A 22,507-nucleotide genomic window follows, 5' to 3' on the forward strand; every position below is an offset into this window, starting at 1 on the left:
TACGTACGTAGCATGCTGTTTCATGAACATGTGAAGCTGATCCGGTGAACAACAGAACGCGGAGAACAGTATTTGAAGTGAGTGCCTCCCCTGCAAATGTTCCCGTTCAAATGACAGTGGACGCAGGGTTGCCAAGCCCTTATCAATCTCGCTAGTTTAGTCCTGAAAACTTGCAAGAATGTCGCTAGATAATAAACACGCAAAACATCGCTAGAAAATACGATAAAATCTTTAAAATATCACCTAAAAATGGCAAAAATATCCAGAATATAGCTAGATATCATGTTGCCAGATGTTAGTGCTGCAAGTAGAAGCAAAAAATAGGTCTAGTTGCATAGGCGTTACATTGGCAATCCAGTACCACTGTTCTCACGTCATCATATGAAAAAAATGGTGCCACGTTTACTTGCAGCAGAAAAATTGTAATGAATAATAATATTACTCCTGATTTAAAGTGAGGCTAGTCACTCAGTACAGTAATGTTCTTTCACTGAATGAGCTGTGGGTGTTATGATAATGCTGGTAGCAACATCCTACAAACCAAATATTACATAACTGGCAACAACACACCAGCCTGTCCTCCCTCCCTCCCTACTCCCTTGCAAGCCATAAAATTCGAATTTAATCCTTAATTACAGTCGATTTGTGCAAAAGAATTGCATGAATGCATGACTATATGTTAAAGAATCAATAGACTACGTAAAGTTTCTTCTTAAAACTCGTGTGTACTGATAGGATATGGGATTTTCATGTATAGTACAGTATATATAACTAATAATACTCGTCTCCCGTCGCCCTGCCAAGCTCTCACCCAATGGCACATGCAAGAGACGAAGCTTTTACACAAAACTGCAGAATGCTGGGTACTGAACTGGGGTCGCAGAGAGCATATGTTTATAGAACAAAATATACTCAAAATTACATGATAGATCAATGGTGTAAGTTTTTGTCATACGTCGCGTTACACCCTATATATATATATATATATATATATATATATATATATATATATATATATATATATATATATATATATATATATATATATATATATATATATATATATATATATATATATATTTATGTATATGTATATATATGTATAAATATAAATATAGATATATAAATATATAGATAGGTAGATAGATAGATATGTTTATCTATTAACAGACGCCTTAATCCCGTAAGGGGTGGCAACAAACAAATCGCCTCCATGTCTCCCTGTCCCCCGCCATTTCACTGCCCTTCTCTCAGCTCACTTCCTCCTGTCGTATACCTCTCCTCTCCATCCCTCCATCTCATCCTTGGCCTCCCCCTCCCTTTCCCCCTTTCCACCTCATTTACATTCGCTCTCCTCAAAAGTCTTTCACTGTCCATCCTCTCCACATGACCAAACCACCTCAAAGTGTTTTTCCTATCGCTCCCTATCACATGCACATCAACACCACAACGCACCTTCACTTCCTCATTTGTCAGTCAGTTTCTCCATGTGACACCACCAGCTCCTCTCAAATAATTCATTTCCACTTCTCTCACTCTTGACTTGTGTCCTTCCAACAAGGTCCAGACTTCATTTCCTTACGTTAGAGTTGGTATCATAATACTGTCATGCAGTAACTTTTTCACTTCCATGTCCACTTCCCTGTTTCTTATCACTGCTTTCAAAGTACCAGCAACCTTTCTTCCTCGTTGTACCCTCTCAACTTCCATCCTTACTCATCACACTACCCAAGTACTTAAACTCACTCACATTTCCTGTTCCTCTACATGTATATAATATAAATTTATATACTGTATTATATTTACATTATATATCGGTGTACATATATATATACTGTACACACAAAAGTGCTCGTGGGCCATCCGAGCCCCTCGCACTTGCTCCTGCGGAGGGGTCTCGCGTTTTTGTGCTGTTCTAGTGTAACGTTGTCACTTGGATTTTTTGCAGCTAACCAATTGATCGTGTTATTTGCAGCTACGGGAATGGAACCCAAGGTGTCCGAACGCAAGTCCGAAATACTTTAGTTGTACCTGTGGGGAAAAAAATTCTACGGAGATCCTATGCCGGGCGCCAGGAGCGGCGTTTTTTTGGTCAAAATGTGATCGTTCATTAATTATAGTAAAAGTTTTTCAATCGTGATGGGACCAAGTTTTTTCACAGCGAATTTTTTGCGATTTCTGTGTCAATTTTGGTGCGATCTGAATGCGTAGTTTCGGCTGCCTAAAACGCACACACACACACACACGCACGGCTACTGCTATAGTGTATACTGTGTGTATATATATATTGTGTATGTATTTTGTGTGCCAGTGCTAGAAATATGTATATTCCATATATGTGAATATTCAGGTGTAATATTCAAAATACATAGTAGCGTAGGAAGTGATGGTAATAACCCTGATAAGCGGACAAGACTACGCCATAAATCCCATCTTGTATTATCCCCCTTTATTCAGCCTTGTGAGGTCCAGTTGCCTGGCTTGCTCTCGCCAAACATGGATATTGAAGGAAAAGTTGTGAACATTATCGAGTTAAAAAGTTTCGGTTACTTGTTTTCTCCTCATCTTCTCACGTGTGGCAACCCTGGAGTCGTATTTATAAACGCTAATAAGCTGTTGTGCTTAACATTGCTTGTACCTTCATTCACACAGCCAGTTACCAGGCATTTCACTGTGAAATTACAGTCAATATTAAAGCGAATGGGACAAAAAATGCCATAAAGATTGATGTGGAGACGTATTTATCATATAAATATGTTAAAATCATTTACAAATATAATGTCTGTTTTTCATCACACCATTTTTCGCAGCAAGTCTTGTAGTACTATCTTTACACTGAGCGACAAGACAAATGGTCTCCAGCAATTTCTGATCCCATGTATTACGTTGGGCTGTAACCATATGCTCCCAAAATGGACTTCTTTTTACCTATTGGGTACGTTACAGTTGGAACCCAATCACTCAGATGCAGTCAAATGCACGAAATTATACTCTTTACATTAACTTGGCCTAAAACTGTCATCTCTTCATCTTGAATGCCGAGGGTAACGATTGAAAAACGTTTGAGAATGATGTAACTCTTAAAGAACTGCAATAGATAGGAAGTAGAGTCTTAGTATTGTCTTTGCCTCTGAACTACGTGACATAAGCTACAAAAGGACAAGTCCTTAGCCAAGTAAAAGTGAATGAAGTATAGCCAGTCTCGCCTTAGATCTGAAATGAGTAGCTAAGCCAGGGCCGTCATGCTCCTGACAGAGCAGTAAAGGATGAAACAACAGATTAATAATAATCTCCTCACACCTTTTCTCTCGCTCACCATTCACCGTTTGTTTACTGTGTGATTAAATGACTTGTAGTCTGTTCCCCGAGGCCCAGCAGTACTCCCATGTTCTAGCAAATGACGCTACACATCTGTACACATCATTTCGTATGCTTTATCCCTTTGACTGTCGCTAATTTTATTCCTGCTACCACCTGACAATTGTATTCTGCTGTTGATATACATACGGTATAGTAGTTAAAGAGTTAGAGGCACTCTCCGTTAACCCCATCACAACAGTTAAAAAAAAAAAAGTCTGGTGGTAGTGAGAACAAATTAAAACAGACCGTCTGTCGGTGTTCTGAAATACACTATCTTCCTCCTGTTCCTGTCACAAAATGTTATGACTGTCACCCTCTCTCCCTCACACTACTGTAGTACCTAGTCCTGCGTCGCACTGCCTCACTCTGCCTTTCTCGTGCAGGTACAACGGCATGAAGAGCACCACCAACGTGTTCCTGGCCTCCCTGGCCTCAGCTGACCTCCTCCTCATCCTCGTCTGCGTCCCTGTCAAGGTGAGTTCCTCACTGGAGTACATCGTGTCAGACTACGGTGAGTACACAGCATTTTTTGTAAATTTGCAGTTAAACAAAAATTACATATTTTGCTTGTAGCCTAGGTTCCCTGTATATGAATCATTCGATTCTGATAGTTATCTCTGCTCTAAATAACTCGTTTTAGAGTCAGCCTAACTTAAACTCCCCAAAGCATAACCTGGACTGCGCTAGCTTTCGATGAGAATGTAATGTCGTTACGGAAAAAACATAATGAAAGATGACCTGCCAGGGAAGTAAATGAAAATAAAAATAGTTATATTATTTGAAAAAAAAAAAAAAAAAAATCCACGGCACAAAAACTGCGAGACCTTTGTTATGTGAAGCTAAATTTTCCGTGTTTATCCCCATCACGTATTCAGTGATTATGCGTTCTTATGATCATTATTCAGTCTTTTTCTAGTGCTTTCGTTTTTTCTATGTTTTTTTTTTTCTATTAATTCCCAGAACTGTATTCGAGATTTAGTGGTTGAACATCCTGTCGTAATGTTGCTGGTATATAAAAATGGGCAGAGAGAAAAGTCGTTGACCATTATTGTTGATCGATATATTCTTCCTTTAATATAATTATCATGGTCATACACAAGTATAGTGCCGTCTTTTTGGCACAACGCCTGCATATACAAAGGGATATCAGTGAGGGAAATGGAAAATGTTTTGAAGCATCCATAGTCCCAGCACTCGAAAACGTGTTATTTAATCTTGTTCTTGTTACCTCTGGACCCGTTATTTCAATTAGAAGTTAATTTTTGTATTGATGAGGTTAATGAAGGCTATATCTTAACCCCTCTAGTTCGAAAGTTCTCTCCTACCCTGAACAGTATCGTCTAGAAGGAGAGAAAAAAGGACGACCCCTATTTGATGAAGGCAAAGGTACTGCAGTTCAGTTGCCTGGCTACAGCGATTCTCACATCGTGTGAGTTCTGTGCTACAGCACCGAGATTACTGAAGCACTGATACCAGGTGACTCAACGATGTGAACTACATATGTGTGTGTGTGTGTGTGTGTGTGTGTGTGTGTGTGTGTGTACTTAGTGATTATCATTAATACCTTTAGCCAGGATACGTCTTGGTTATTCTGTTCTGGCTAACCCCTTGTAGTATTAGTATTAGTAGTACCAGTAGCAGTAGGTTAGTAGTAGTAGTAGCAGTAGTAGTAGTAGTAGTTGTTGTTGTTGTTGTTGTACCAGCAGCAGCAGCAGTAGCAGGAGTAGTAGTAGTAGTAGTAGTAGCAGTTATTGTAGACCCAAGTACTTTAAATGTGAAAAGTAAAATCAACGGACGGCAGGCTGCAACTCATGCCTTTCTTTTTAATGCCTACTGAATGCACGAGGGTCACGGAGGCAGACACTGCTTTTAAGTGCAACAACCGATGTTACATTCCGGGTCCTACCAATTCTATGTATGCACAGGCTGAGGTAAAATAAACCTTATCAAAGGCATCATGGCCGGCTTGGGGGGCATTTTTATCGCCCGCCTTTAGCAAGGCAAGGCGATACAGTTTTTGTTTCTGTGTGTTTGTGTGTTTCTCTGAGTATGTGTATGTATTTGTTGCCAAACTATCTAGAAGAGATGTGGACGAATTTTCACCAAACCTTCAGGAAATAGCAACTATGTCGATGTGCAAAAGTCTATTACTTTGGGTGAGGATTTGATAAAAGACGACTGAATGCAAGCCGCCATATATTTTTTAATATAGATTGGCTTTTTCTGAAGTGCAGTTACAGAATTTCTTAGAGTTTTCCGAATCTTAATCTTCCGCCTTTAGCAAGGCGAGGCTATGTAGTTTTTGTCTGTGTGTGTCTCTGTGTATGTATTGATTACCGAAATATCTCGTCTTCAAATTTGGTTTGTAGGTGGCCTGTACCTTAGCCAACGACATTATGGCTGGCGGTTAGCATACGACCTCCGAATGCTTTTGTTTCATTCCGCACTGTGCTCTCTCTCTCTCTCTCTCTCTCTCTCTCTCTCTCTCTCTCTCTCAAATGTGGGCGTATCTCTAAGAGCGGCTCTGTGCGTCTGTTTCGCAGTGGGTGCGTTTCTAGGAGAGGGTTTGTCCTTCCATTTCTCACTAACGATTTTCGGACGTGAAGTGCCTCATTCCTGTAGACTTAACGGCATCAGCGAAGCCACACCATACCTACACCATACCACCCCCTCACACACACGCAGAATCACCCGCTCACGCCACACCACACCACACCAAGGGGGATGACCGAAAGTGCCCTGGATTTTCTGGATCTGCGAGTAGTATTTTTGTGCTTGCTTCTTTTCCAGGAAGGTCTCTGTTGGGTTCTTTTAGCCTTTTAGGATTAGGTTACTTTTGGTTGCGTTAGCTGAGGTTGGATTATGATGCTTCGATTAAATTGCTTAGGTTGGGGGAATGTATACAGCACATCCCGGGGAAAAAAGGGGGGGGGGGGCACAACTTGTAGTCACTGATTGAGGAGGGAAATCTAGGCATGAACTGCTATATTACCATGTGTCCAAATATCAGCCACGCAGAGCTAGTTACTGATGATCTTATGGACGAATTATGAGGGGAACCACTTTTGCTCATAGGTCGCCAGTAACTGTAGTTCCGTAACAGTTGAGATGGGGACCCATATTGATATAGAATTTTTTGCCTAGAATTCCCTCATCTACCAATTCCCAAAGTAATGTCCTTTCCTCCCTGGACAACCTATTTATCAAGAACGATCATCCTTGTAAAGACAATAAAGAGAATAAAGAGAATAATTTGCACATGATGCCGACATGGCATATTGTTCGGAGATAGGCATCCCGAGAACAGTATAAGGACTTTGGTTAAGGTCTGAATATGGCTCTGACATCCGCGTCCCTCTCTCAGGATTTCCGGAAAATTTTATACTGGAGACTCCAAGGGAAGTGAAAATTGTATTGGGGCTCCGTGGTAGGATCCTGAGTTTGTGCTGCGAGAGACGCGTGGAATACAAATGTGGGTGAGATCTTGCATAAAACGGCGGGGCGCGGCTGAGAAGGGAAACGTGGAATGAAAGTCGCAGGGATATTGGAAGGGCGGACCTGTGCTCTCCCCTCTGTCCTCAATTGCTTTATTAGTAACTCCTTTGACTGCCAGGTTTTCATTCAACTGTATGAATAATGTGGCGCTGTATTGTTTTAAAGACAATACGAGTAACTCATAGCAGCACAGCAGGGAGGAAAACAATGAATCGAAATAGCTTTGGTGTTTAGCCTGAACAAAAGCACCAAAGAACATCTGTAGCACCAAAAGGATTATAAACCTCAGTACTATCATCATGTCTTGTTTTTCTCAGTCTGGTTGTATTATATGATTCTGTTCAGCTTACGTGCGGTCTTTAGTACTGAACAGGTTAACATTTTAAGGTCTGGGTAGCCGGATTAAAAGCCTAATGTGTCGCAGTCGTCCAAGGGGTTAGTGATTCAGTGTGAAAATAGTACTGGTCGACGTGGAAGACGAGTAAGATCTTTTGTGTCTCCTTCATGCGATGTAGAATATATCAGCGGGCGTTGGGGTTCCCTGGTTAATTAACATTCCTCAATTACCTTCCTATCCCCTGAAAGGTGGATGGTGAACTGCAGTAGAAGGGTAACTTTAGCTTGCAGTCCACCCGATTCACGCCCAGATGACCCTGGTTCTGCAGCTGTTACAACTACTACTACACAGTAACACGAGAACACACCATACATTATAGTGTATTGCAACCTACGGGCACCGTTCCCAAGAAGTCGTAATGTTTATGATAAGGATGTCTAGCAGAGTCGCTGTTTCCTGCCGATGTCGATGCTCTTTACTCTGCATTTCAAGGGCCTCATTTGAAGTTCAATCTTGCTGCTACGAGAATCTTCCCCAAGGAGACGATTTTATTCAGTTAAGGAGAGAAGCCTACTAATGAAGAGCTTAATGGAGCAGATTAACTCCTTCAGTTCGAAATGTCACACTCACTAAATTACTTCAGATACAGCGGAATAAAGTATAAAACAAGTCGTCGGATGCAAGGAATCTTTTTTTTTTTTTTTTTTTTTTTTTATGCGTCAGGTACTTCACATGATGTGACTGGACGACGGGTAAGTAAAGCTGTAACTATATATATATATATATATATATATATTTATCTCTCAGTGTCTTTCTTGACATGAATAAAATCGACCACAGATGATTTGGATTGAAGAAAGGTTAATCTCTTCTTAACTCTGACACATTTTTGTTACTTATTCATGCTGCTGCCAGACGACTATTTAATTAGGAGAGTCCTGTGGTAGTAAAGCTGTTCATGAGAGTTGTATCTGATTTCTGCTCAAAATGTCTCTCCTATTCTTAAAAAAAATAAATAAATAAAAAAAATCCAGGGAGCAAGCTTAGAATAAAAGTGACGTCCTTAAGCTTCATTTTCTTTGTCTTTCATCTTTTCCCACCTCTGCATGGGGGTGACATACAGTCCACTCAAGAGATGCATCCCAAGGGAACCCAAGTCCATTCCCCACGAGTCCCTGCTGTCAGATACCCAGTCAACCCCTGTCATCCCCGACGTCGATATTCCCCAGTCCTCCACGACGACTTCCCATTTACTCGTGAAGGTGGTGTCGTAAGGGTGGTGCCCCCCTCCCCCCCTTCCCCAAGAGGCTGGGTTAAAAGTGACTTCCTTAGAGTGAAGGAGTTAAATAGCTAACAAATTAACTGGGAATTGTTACTTTAGCTATTATAATGTTGTCCAACTCAACGACCTCTTAGGCACAATAACTGGTCTTTTCACATTAACACGTGAGCATTGACACTTACAGTCCACAATGAATACAGTACGTGTTACGGTTGTCTTATTCATGACTGACGTTGATATTAGTGGAAGTGGTTTATGACACGTCGTTGGCTCTTGTGAAATACTTAAGATTGTTTAACGAAATTCATATCTCCAATCGGTTCCCTATCCCAGTCTGACCTCGATCCCGTTCATTCGTTTAGGCAGTCCAGCACAGTACCACTTCACCACTACCTTTGCAGCTTCCAGGCTACTTACGACCCAGTGGCCCCGACTTACCATAAATGGCGAGAGTCGTCAATGCATCTCATTCACTCCCACCCAGCGATATTGCAGGCCATGAAAAGCACATCATCCCGAGAGAAATCAGTCCTCTTTCGGTCCTGTCATTATCCATCACAATGTCGGAGCCAGTCTGGTCTAGCTATCTGCCTGCCTGTCTACTTGTCTATTTATCTATCTATCTGTCTGCCTGTCTGTATGTCTGTCTGTCTGTCTCTGTGTCTATTTATCTCTATTTCTCTCTGTCTTTCTATCAGTCAGTCACTCAATAAGTCTACCTATCCATTTGTCGTCAGACGCGTTAATCTCGTATGGGATGGCCACAAACGAACCGCCTCCATTTCGCCCTGCCCACCCCCATCAAGCTGCCCTTTCTCACATGCCTCTCAACCCCATCTCTCCACCTCACTCTCGGCTCACCCCTTCCCCTCTCCCCATCCACCTCCTCACACACCTCAACCCCATCTCTTCACCCCATCCTCGGTATACTCCTCCCCATCTCCCCCTCCACCTTCTTATACCTTTCAACGCTCTCCATCTCATCCCTTTCCCCCTCCACCTCGTCATATCTCTCAACCCCATCTCAACGTCTCATCCTCGGTATCCCCCTCCACCCCCTCACTCACACCCTCCTGGTCAGTCTCCTTCTCTATCCTCTCCACCTGGCCAGATGATTTTATTTAGCTGAAAGTGAGTTGTAAGAGCCTGAAGGTGAGTCAAAGGAGCCTGAAAGTGAATCACAGGAGCCAGAGAATGTGAATACTGTCATCACCAATCTCCTCAAGTTGTAACAAGTCAAAGTATTTTATTTCAGCCAGACAATTTTATGCAGCTGCTGGTGAGTCGAATTGTCAAAATTATGTGCGAGGAGGTATGAGCAAGACACCTGTTAACGATGGGCTATTTCAAAACGGCATGGCTTGACTCCCATACACATTATGTAACACGATCAGCAACGAGGCCTAATGAACACACTTCTTATATCTCTATGCCATGTGCCTTAATGATTATGTAAAACTGGGCGGGTTGCTCTTCTCCATAGCGATATCTGACTCACTCCCAGAATCCTGTGGCTTTTATTATAATCATGATATCACCAAATCATTTTATTGGGCTCAGAGGATACTTTTCAAACTGGGAGGTTTAGATAGTCTTTATTCCCCGATTTGCAACTAGAAGTCTACCCTAATATACCTATGATGGTGGTAAGAGTTATGTGAAGATGACGGATTAGGGATGAAGAGGGAAATAGCTGGTCCTTATGATACTTTTACAGACACAAAACACCATTGAATACAAGCTGATCCCCGTCAGTCAGATGACATACATTTTCTTTCACTCCTGCTACCACTAAAGGGTTATATTCGTATTTGTATGTACCCAAGCAATGAAACTGGACACAGATTGTTTAAAGTGACCTTGTCCTGAGACCATGACCTTTGACCTATTGTTTCTAACGATAGGTCATACCCTAGGGAGACCCTCAGTCCTTCCATTGATTTTGCTTAAAATCGGATAAAAACTGTATGAGTTAAGAGACCTTGCCCTGTGACCTTGACGTCCGAGTGAGTGCTATAAACAGTGAATCACTTCTTTCATGTTTCATTTTGAATCCTTCCCCAAAGTTTGGTCTAAATTTTTACAAAAACTATTTGGTTCATATTTCTAGATCAAACCTCGATATCGACCATGTCCTGTGACCTTGGCCATTGATATATTGTTGTAAAAAAAAGAAAAATAGGTTTATTCAATGGCCGCTCTTTAACACTCAACCAAGTTTTGGTTAAAATCAGATAAAGACTGTTCGCGTCACTTTGTTAACACACACACACACACACACACACACACACACACACACACACACACACACACACACACACGCATAGGTGGTAGGTGGAGGCGACCATCATCCAATCACTTGATGTAGTGTTGCCTGCTTCCTTTGGTAACTCTACACTGAGTGATACGTCTGCTGACTTCCTGCAAGGACGCCATTTACAACGTTGGGTGGTAACTGTATGACTAAATAGAGCGGTGATGTGGAGCCTACTTTGGGGCCCCCTGTTAAATGGGTTGAGGGACGCAAATGCGGCGTTCATCCAGGAAGCAACTATTCACACTCTTCCACGCATCTCGCCACAGCGAGGCGCTGTCCACAGCAAAGGAACAGTGACTCACTGCACGGGTGATTACTTGCCTGCGGTTGATTGGTCTGCTCGTCCACACAAATAGGATTAATCTATCACCACCACCACCACCACTACTACTATTGCTACCACACACACACACACACACACACACACACACACACACACACACACACACACACACACACACACACACACACACACACACACACCAATCGAAACAAGCATCCGCTCATGTTTCGCACGCGTAGGTGTAACTAGAGTCTTTCCATTCATGAGAACAATAATACTGACACTATTTACACTTTCATGGTTTTATGCTCATTCTCTGTTTAATATAGTCAACTGACTGGCTTGAATAAAATACCTGTTGTCCCGATCACGAATAGTAAAAGTCTTAATGAAGCCTATAAATATTTCCCTTCTTTGCCTCAGTTTAAGCTATACCAGTTGTACGAAAACGGTTGAGAATACTTACGCCACACCCAGTGACGAATTTAACACTTGCTGGTTTCAGGAAGTTTGCTTCATCTTTGCTAGAGAAATCAGACAATGATGGGGTTAATGCAGACTATTATCTAACCCAGTCACAATAAATGGTATGTTTAAAATTATTGGAATCGTGTCGAGATGGCTAAGTTATAGAATGTAAGTTGTTAAGAAGTACTGTTTACATTTCGGACAGCCAAGAAGTTTGACTGAAGGGATACGTCACTTCTGAAAATCCGCGTATCACACATATCGAGACCAAAGTTATTCTACGGATGCTTTGTTCCCGAGATAGCTTTTGGTATATTGGATCTCTCTCTCTCTCTCTCTCTCTCTCTCTCTCTCTCTCTCTCTCTCTCTCTCTCTCTCTCTCCACCACCGGGAAACCTCATTAACATCACATATAAGAAGACCTAAGATAGATCGCCCTATTTCGAAGACAAATTTTGGTCAACAGAATCAGTGACATGTGTGTGTTCAGCTTTTACAGTTTTCCCTCAATGTTTATGGAACTCGCCCACCTCCATCCATTAGTGGGAAAGTGGGAAGGAGGGTTGGGAAGATGGATGGGTCGATGATAAGGTGCGGTAAACAGAAGACTGGCAGTCATAATCTTTCCTTCCTACTCTCTCTCTCTCAGAATTAGTATATTCATGTATAACCATTGTACGAGGGTAATCAACGCAGGTACAGCAACACATTCATGCCAGTCGGTAATCAGGACAGAGAACGTACCACTAATGTGTTCAGATATGCTGAGCTGCGTTTCTACCAACTCTCCCTGCTTCGCCTCGCCTTTTTTTTTTTTTTTTTTTTATGATTTGCCTATCGACCATTGGGGCCGAAGCCCCAGGTCATCAAGGCAAATAAATATCTATATATATATATATATATATATATATATATATATATATATATATATATATATATATATATATATATATATAAACACAAACATCCATACATATACACACACGCTGTCATACACACATACATACACGCGTACATATATAAAATTTAGTTTTTTTTTTTAATAACTCTTAATTTTCGCTTGGCCAGATGCCTCTTCTCCCTTAATGCCATTGGGCTGACGACATGGAGGTGGATGGGAGCCCTGTGAGAGAGTGATCAGGGTCCAGATGGCAGCGATAGCAGAGGCCATCAGTGCGTTTCAGTCACACCCCGTAGGCAGTTAATGGAGAGAGAGAGAGAGAGAGAGAGAGAGAGAGAGAGAGAGAGAGCATGCATGTACAGTATATCAGAGTGGACAGCAGGTATTTTTATGAAATGCTGTCATTGTTGCTCTTGGCTTACACACAAAGGAACTTTAGCCGCTGGACTGCCGAAAAATTTTCCCTTCCACGCGAGCTCTCCCACGGACCTTTTGTGGGGCTTAATGGCCATGGTTTATCAGTGTTGTGGGAAAAAGGTGGTAAGGGATGGGGATTGTGTGTGTGTGTGTGTGTGTGTGTGTGTGTGTGTGTGTGTGTGTATGCGTGTTTTGAATGTCCATGATTTGTCTGAGCTGTGAGAAAAATGTGGTATGGATGGGGATTGTGTGTGTGTGTGTGTGTGTGTGTGTGTGTGTGTGTGTGTGTGTGTGTGTGTGTGTGTGTGTGTGTGTTTTGAATGTCCTTGGTTTGTGTTGTGAGAAAAAGGTGGCATGGATGGGGATTTTGCACATGTGTGTGTGTGTGTGTGTGTGTGTGTGTGTGTGTGTGTGTGTGTGTGTGTGTGTGTGTGTGTGTGTTTTGAATGTCCTTGGTTTGTGTTGTGAGAAAAAGGTGGCATGGATGGGGATTTTACACATGTGTGTGTGTGTGTGTGTGTGTGTGTGTGTGTGTGTGTGTGTGTGTGTGTGTGTGTGTGTGTGTGTGTGTGTGTGTGTGTGTGTGTGTGTGTGTTTTGAATGTCCTTGGTTTGTGTTGTGAGAAAAAGGTGGCATGGATGGGGATTTTGCACATTGTGTGTGTGTGTGTGTGTGTGTGTGTGTGTGTGTGTGTGTGTGTGTGTGTGTGTGTGTGTGTGTGTGTGTTTTGAGGAGAAAGAAATGCATGAGGGGACATATTTTGTGGTAATTACATAATGAAGTATACAAGCTGAGATGAGCGGATGGCATACACTGAAGTACACAATGTGAGTAAATGTCCTGTGGTGCTGGAAAGATTAGGTGCACAAGACTAATCTCTGTTTTGTGAAGTGGGGCTGCGCAAGAGGAGTGGAGATTTTTGTGGGTAGAAGGGAGTCAGTTGCAGAAAATGAGTAAATGCTGTAGTGTGGGTAGAATGAAATGAGCAAAGTGAGTAAAGGGTTTGTGGTGTGAGAGGAATGAAGCAAATGAAGTGAGTAAAGTGTTGTGAGGTTAATAAAATATAGTGAATGAGGGGAGTGAAGGAAGTAAAATGTGCAAAGTGAGTAAAAATTATGTAGTGAGAATGAGGGGTATGAGGTAAAGAAAATTTTAGTGCCATGAAAGGAATACAATGCACTGCGAGAGTAAACCTTTCGTGGGTTGAGAAGGGGCTTTAAGGTGAGGGAGAGCGAATTAAGTGTGGACTATTGTATGCAGTGCTAAGAGAAGAGGGTAAATTACTCACACGTAACCAGTTTGTTATTACATTAGATTACTAAGATGCTCAACAAAATTCGCAATTCAATGTCTAGGGTCAGAGTAAGCGTCTTCAAATTTCTTTCTATTTTTCTATTGCTTTACTTCTCCTGTGAGGCGTAGTTTCTTTTTTACATATCAAATGTTTTTAGAGGCGGAACCATCTCAAGGAGCCATTAAATTTCTATTTTTCTATTGCCTTACTCCTGTGAGGCGTAGTTTCTTTTTTACATATCAAATGATTTGCTTTTAGAGGCGGAACCTTCTCAAGGAGCAACTCCGTCTCTCACTGATGATTTTCGGGAGTGAGTTGCTTCACTCTCTAGAATCTAATGATTTTCGGATGCGAGATGTTTCATTCCGTAGACTTTAACATTTGCGAAAGCACACCACACCACACCACACCACACCACACCACACCAAGAGCTTTAACTGAAGGGCCCTGACTATCCCGCATCCGGTACTTTTACACTTGTTCCCCGTTAATGAGAGGTTAACTTGGAATTAATTATTGGGTATCTACATTTCTTTTTCTTGAGGAGGGGGTAGAAACTTATCGCTTTAGAAATTAAATAATAATACAGAGTTTAAAAATTGTGAGTGTGTGGAGCGCATTCATACTGTAGCTACAGAAAGTTGGTCGACATAACAAAAGGCTAAGACTTTTTAACTCTTTTAGCCTGATGACGTGCTCAGTGTTTAATTCAGACTAGTGCCAGATGATTTTATTCGCCTTATGTGGCACCCCTCTAGGTGAATGGGTTAGGCACAGTCTCCAGTGACACCTTCAAGTCGAGGAAACACTTTTCACTTTCTTGTGGTTAATTCAAAATTATTATTATTAAACATAGAGGAGACCCTCGTGCTAAAGTGGTTAACTCATTAGATACGGTGACGTCTTCTCTCATTTATTCCCGCTGCTTCCAGACGATTTTGTTTACCCTAGGGGAGGCTTTGGAACTGGAGGGTGTATATCTATCTATCTATCTATCTATCTATCTACCTATTTATCTATGTGTGTATTTATCTATCCCTCTATCTATCTATATCTATCTATCTCTATATCTCTATCTATCTATCTATGTATAACTCTTTTAAGCGTCTTCATTACAAAAGATCCAACCTAATTCAGATGAAATCGTCCGGTAGCAGCAAAAAATAACTAAAAAAAAAAAAAGCATCAGCGGCTGCCTGGAGTTCATTAGTAAATAATACTGTATATACCGGCTTGCTTGTGGCAGGCTAGAGGCAGGAACGCGACCTTCTCTTATTGTTGTTGTTGATGGAGAAAACTTTAAAGCAACACTCAGACCATAATCCTGCAGTAATCATTTTCACAGCGTATACTTTGATGGCCCTTCTTTACTCCTTACCATAATTGCAGCCCACTCCACCCATTTCTATATTCCCCAACCCACACCTCAATCTTCTCCCCTCAACACCTTCGCTCTTGCGGGATGTTTTGAAATAAATCTTCACAACACTCAAACCCCTAATCCTACAACACCCTCTTTCACAGGGTATACATTCCTGCCCCAGCTCCACCGTCCACCACCATCCAGCCCATCCCACCCACTCCTTTCCTCACAACGCACATTTCTTTGCTCTTGTGTGACGGTTTCATGGCGCGACGCTAGTACCACTGTTGACTGACAAACTGTAATTGTTTAATATTACTGTTGCTTAGTAATTATCACATTTTTTCTTATTTCTTGTTCCAGCTTCTTTATTCTTCGTTTCTGTATCAGTAATGAGAGAGAGAGAGAGAGAGAGAGAGAGAGAGAGAGAGAGAGAGAGAGAGAGAGAGAGAGAGAGAGAGACTATTATTTTCAGACTAAAATGAAAGAAAAGCATTCGGGAGCTGAATGCTAATCGCCAGCCAGAATACGCTTTCGGTCAATTTCAAGATTTAGGCCATATCTTGATACCCTGAAGGTTTCATGTTGATAGCTCAAGCCGTTCATGAGATATAATGGGAGCACACACACACACACACACACACACACACACACACACACACACACACACACACACACACACACACACACACACACACACACACACACACAGGAAGGCAAAAATATTATCGCTCCGCCTCGTAAGGCGGGGGCTAACTAGTATTTACTTTGGGCTGAGACTTTCTCTCATGGGAGTGAAAAATGAATGGGTAGAGAAGACTCATGAGTGGATAGGCCGTGAATAGAAGGATGAATGGAAGGGACAGGAGAACAGATGATAAATATAATCGAATAAAGTTGAGTGGAAAGAAATGTGCCGGTATAGAGACAAACGCACTCACTAGCTGGCAAAGGTGCTTGTCCTGCCACGGGTAACCGTCGCTAGAACACAAAAGAGACCAAAGCAGCCCCTCAGATGACATGAATTTGGTTTCTTCTTCCCTCACACACCCACATCAGCAGACACACCAATTATACCTTACGCAAGTTTGACCTCAAATTGCCATCCCTACATCTTAAAAACAGAAATGTAAGAAAAGATTGACACATGAATGAAGTGTAATGAAAAGGACGTAGAGCCTTAAAAATGTCTTTTTCTGCTCTTGATCTACGTGAGAAAAAGCTGCAGCAGGACAAAAATCTGGGATAAGTTATAGACAATATAGGAAATTTATAGTCAGTGTGTCGTGAATGTTGATGGTAGAGAGTGGAATCTGAAGCAGCTGCTGTTTGCAGATACCGCACTGGTGGCTGATTCAGAGGAAAGATTGAGACAGTTGGTAGAGGAGTTTGGAAGGGTTTGTGAAAGGAAGAAATTGAAAGTAAATGAAAATATGAGTAAACTGATTAAGTGCACGAGATCGGTAGATAGTAGTAGGATGAATATAGTTTTGAATGGTGAGTTGCTTGAGGAGGTAGAGCGTTTTAAGTATTTAGGGTCACATGTTGCTGTGGATGGTAGAATAGATGCAGAAGTGAAGTTTAGAATGAATGCAGTAGGAAAGGTGCTGGGAGGAATGAAGGAAGTGTTTAGATGTCGTTCGCTCAGAATGGGTGTAAAGAGATGGCTGTATGAGGGTGTTGTGGTACTGACTGCTTTATATGGGGCTGAAACATGGAATATGGGTGTAGCCGAGAGGAAAAGTTTGAATGTAATGGAGATGAAGTGTCTGAGGATTATGTGTGGAGTGACGCGTATGGATCAAGTGAGAAATGATGAAGTGAGAAGGACAACTGGAGTTGTTCAGGAGATGGCTGATCGAGTTGAGCAGAGGGTGTTGCGATGGTTTGGGCATATGGAGAGAATGGATAAAGAGCGATTGGTGAAAAAGATAACTAGATCTGATGTGAGAGGTGTAAGGCTGAGAGGGAGACCACGAATCGGATGGATGGACAGTGTGAAGAGAGCGTTGGATGCGAGAGGATTGCTGAGCAAGGAAGAGTAGCTGTGCGTGACAGAAATAAATGGAGAGAAATTGTGAATGAATAAATGATGACGCAGCCCTAAGAGGATCTCCTGCATTTGGTCTGATCAGCTCATCAGGTCAGGTGCGGGTAAGAGGATGGGTCCATTATGATGTGGCAGGGGTAAACCAGCTCTGTTCTCGGTCCCTGCTGCGGGTGTCACTGATTGCACTGCGCAGTTGACCCTCGTGCGGTGTGGTGCGGTGAGGATCTGTCCCTTCTCCCGTTTGGGGCTAAGATGCGAATGAATGTGTTTTGAGTGGATGAGTAAATTGGGAGTGTGTCGTCCTGTCTCGGCTACCTCCCTTTCCTTGGGGGAAGCAGCCTAGGTATATAGATATAGATAGATAGTGTTTGCAAAATTCAGCGCCATCTTCCACTCACATATTACGAGGGAAGCTTTCACAGGAGCACAAAAGTGTCCAAAGCACCTCCTCAGGGGACATCAGTCAGGACGAAACTCAGAATATCAACCGTTGGACCCCAGTAACTGCGTAGGCAAAGTCTGGCAGGGTTCGGAATATTGTTACATACATGCAAACATACACACATGCATACATACATAACCTACTTACGTACATGACACACACATACACAGATACATACATACATACGTACATACAGATGCAACGTCGAATGTATATTTTACAGATGGATGGACAGAGAGGGACCTACATGGTAATAGATATAGATATACTTATAAATGGGTAGATAATGAAGGTAGATGAGTAAAGAGATATAGATAGATATAAATGAGTCGATAGCTAAAGACTGAGACAAACTGAAGATAATAAGGGATATATTGGAGGATAAACAGAGATGGATGGATGGAAAAAGGGCAATAGACTGTTGGACACATACATACATAAGTACTATACACATATCGACAGATAGGGACAGATATCAAAACAGGTAGAGTGAGTTAAGTGGGTGGACAGAGAGAGAGAGCCGACTGGATAGAGAAAGACAAAACTGAGTGAATAGACAGAGGCATAGGGGTGGACAGGGAATGACAGGTGCGTGGATGGACAGGGATAGGTGGATGGATAGAAACTGACACACACAATTTTGGGTGAACATAAAGGGATGGATGCGTAGATAGATTAATACAGATATAATGTAGATACGTGGTTAGAGGGATAGATGAATAGATATGTTGGAGATGGACGGATGCGTAGATTTAGAGCTTGATCAGTACTTAAGTGATGAGATAGACAAGACGAACAAGTGGAAAAAGGGAGATAGGTGCAAAGAAAGACAAGCAGATAGGCGTGGATAGAAGGGGATTCACGAGAACTGGGACAGATGATTATAATAAGAGATAAAAATATGTACAGAGAAACATACAAGTGGCTCGATAAACTGAGCGATGAAGGTTGAGAAATATATAGACAGACTGAATATAATTTACGCAGAGAATATATACATATATACATACATACATACAAACAACATAATAAACATGAAATACAGACAGATGGCAAACAGATAGATTTATAGATAAATAAACACGGACACAAGTGGATTACACAGACAGCATGGAATGATATCGACAGCTAGCCAGGTAGATAGATCTGTAGACAGACAGATAGGCAGATACTGACGTACAGGCATATAGACAGACAGACTGACCGATAAAGAGATAGGTACGTAAATACATACTTACATAATTATATACTTTCAATCATGCATATATGGACGGATAGATAGACAGATAGATAGATACATAGATAGATAGATAGGTATAGACAGATAAACAGATAGGTAGACAGACAGATGTTTGGACAGACAGATAAAATTATGAGCAGATGGACAGGCAGACAGACAAATTTCCCAAAGTAGTGAAGATCGATGAACCCGTGGTAAATCATTTCATAGCCAAATGTATTAACCAAAAGAAAGAAAAGAAAGAAAAGAAAAGAAAAGAAAGCTTTTTAATGTCCATAATTCCTGATGTTCGTACTTCCGACTGCCATTATTGTGTGTGTCTGTCCTATAAAATTCCTGTAAGTAGAGCTTATCTGGGTTAGGGGAGGAGGCTGCTTGATTATTGAAGAGCTTGTGTGTGTGTGTGTGTGTGTGTGTGTGTGTGTGTGTGTGTGTGTGTGTGTGTGTGTGTGTTTTGAATGTCCTTGGTTTGTGTTGTGAGAAAAAGATGGTAAGGATGGGAATTTTGCATGTGTGTGTGTGTGTGTGTGTGTGTGTGTGTGTGTGTGTGTGTGTGTGTGTGTGTGTGTGTGTGTGTGTGTGTGTGTGTGTGTGTGTGTGTGTGTGTGTGTGTGTGTGTGTGTGTGTTTTGAGGAGAAAAAAATGCACGAGGGGACATATGTGGTAATTACATATTGGAGAGCTTAAGCTGAGATGTTCTGTGGGATAAGCTGATGGAGTACTGTACACTAACTGAATTTATATCTCAGGGACTGACGTGCACAATGTAAGTAAATTTCTTGTCTTGCTGGAATGATTAGGTGCACAAGAGTAATCAATGTTTTGTGAAGTGGGGATGCACAAGAGGAGTGGAGATTTTTGAGGATTGAAGGGAGTGAATTGCGCAAAATGAGTAAATGCTGTGGTGTGGGTGGAATGAAATGAGCAGAGTGTGTAAAAGGTTTGTGGTGTGACAGGAATAAAGTAAATGAAGTGAGTAAAGTTTTGTGAGGTTAGTAAAACATAGTGAACGAGGTGAGTGAAGGAAGTTGAATGCACAAACTGAGTAAAAATTATGTGGTGTGAATGAGGGGTATGAAGTGAAGAAAATTTTAGTGCCATGAGAGGAATAAAGTGCACTGCGACAGTAAACCTTTCGTGGGATGAGAAGGGGCTTTAGCCTGAGGGAGAGCGGATTAAGTGTGGACTGTATTTTATGCAGTGCAGAGAGAAAAGGGTAAATAATCTAACACATAACCAAATTTTTATTAAATTGGATTACAAAGATGTTCAACAAAACAATCCACAACTCATTGTCAAGGATCAGCGTCTTCAAATTTCTATTTTTCTATTGCTTTACTCCCCCTGTGAGGCGTAGTTTCTTTTTTGCATATTAAATGTTTTCCCTTGGAGGCGCAGTCACCTCTAGGAGCGACTTCGCCTCTCACTTATGATTTTCGGGCGTGAGTTGCTTCACTCGATAGAATTTAATGATTTGCGGATGGAATATGCTTCATTCCGTAGACTTTAACATTTGCGAAGCCACCACACAACACCACACCAAGAGCATTAGCTGTGCACTGTGCAATTTCCACGCTTTGTCTACAGACGCCCCGTTAACTCAACGTACACATGCATGTCTTGCCTTAATTATTTATTATTTGACTATTAATTTTACTTTACTACTTTCTCTTTCATGTTTTTCAAACTGGTAGCTTATTGATAAAGTATTATAGAATGTAACTTTTCCTTTCAGTCTTTCCTATAAAATTTCCATGTCAGTTTTTCCTTGCTGCATGGTGTTTATTTTCACTTTTTCTTGCCAGTTTTAACTGGAGGGTTTGGAGGCGGGGGGAGACTTCTTGCTTTACTATCCTTATCCTTCAGCATGTAGAATTAGATCTTGTAGTCATAGTCTACTCTGTAGCAAGCAGCCTCGAAAGGACCATAAGGTCTGTTGCTATTTGCCTTCCTTTGTACTCCTTTGTACTCTTTCACAGGGTATACATTCCTGCCCCAGCTCCACCGTCCACCACCATCCCAGCCCATCCCACCCACTCTTTTGCTCACCACGCACATTTCTTTAGCCTTGTTTGGAGGTTTAATGGCGCGACGCTAGTAGCCTACCACAGTTGACGGACATAATTGTTTAATATAACTGTTGCTTAGTAATTATCATTATTTTTCATATTTTTTGTTCCAGCTTGTTTATTCTTCGTTCCTGTATCAGTGATGAGAGAGAGAGAGAGAGAGAGAGAGAGAGAGAGAGAGAGAGAGAGAGAGACTGCTAAATTCAGATTAACACTAGTCTTCACTCTGGGCTGAGACTTTCTCTCTCACGGGAGTGGACGAGAGGAGAGATAAATGTATGGACAGAGAGAACTGATGATTGGATAGGCTGTGAATAGATGAATGAATGGAAGGGACAGGTGAATAGATGATAAATATAAACGAATAAAGTCAGGTGGAAAGAAATGTACCGGTATAGAGACAAACGCCCTCACTAGCTGGGAACGGCTCTTGTGCTGCCACAGGTAACCTTCGCCGGAACACAGAAGAGACTAAAGCAACCCCCCAGATGACATAAATTTGGTTTCTTTTTCCCTTACACATCCACATGAGCAGATACACGAACTATACATTACATTAACTTGACCTCAAATTGTCATCTCTCCATCTTAAAAACAGAAGCTTAACAATAGGTTAACACACGAATGTGGTGTCAGTAGTGAAAAAGTGTTATGAAAAGGACGTAGAGCCTTAGAAATGTCTTTTTCTGCCCTTGATCTATGTGGAGAGAAATTGACACACAGAGAACTAGGTGAAGTAAAGAATTGGATGCACAGATAAATAACTATAGATATACGTGGTCAGAGGGGTAGATGAATAGACATGCTGAAGAATGACAGATGGGTATATACAGTATACAGTAGAGCTTGATCAATATTAATATGATGGGATAGATAATACGAGGAAGTGGACAGAGGGACATATATGCAAAGAAAGACAAGCAGATAGATGTCGACAGAACGGGTTTCACGATAAATGGGACTGATAACTATAACAAGAGGTAAAAATTTGTACAGAGAAATACAGTATATAGGTGCCTCGATAACGTAACAGATGAAGACTGATAAATACACAGACAAACTGTAAATAATTTTGTGAAGAATACATACATAAATACATACATACATATATACATACATGCAACATATCCCTTTAAGATTATGATGACACGGCTGTGCATCATAGTATGAAATCCAACCTTAGAGATTC

At 41.5% G+C, this 22,507-nt stretch overlaps 1 protein-coding gene across 1 annotated transcript in view; it reads left to right on the forward strand.

Moving 5' to 3' along the window:
• Positions 1 to 22,507, forward strand: part of LOC145410066 (QRFP-like peptide receptor) — a 678,579-nt gene that overhangs the window by 210,597 nt on the left and 445,475 nt on the right. The window contains 1 exon segment of the mRNA XM_080280280.1: positions 3,744 to 3,834. Coding sequence (XP_080136406.1) covers positions 3,744 to 3,834 — 91 coding nt within the window.

Source organism: Coenobita brevimanus, chromosome 84, assembly GCF_032717465.1.
Source record: "Coenobita brevimanus isolate Jiangsu-jjx chromosome 84, ASM3271746v2, whole genome shotgun sequence".
Lineage (NCBI taxonomy): Eukaryota > Metazoa > Arthropoda > Malacostraca > Decapoda > Coenobitidae > Coenobita > Coenobita brevimanus.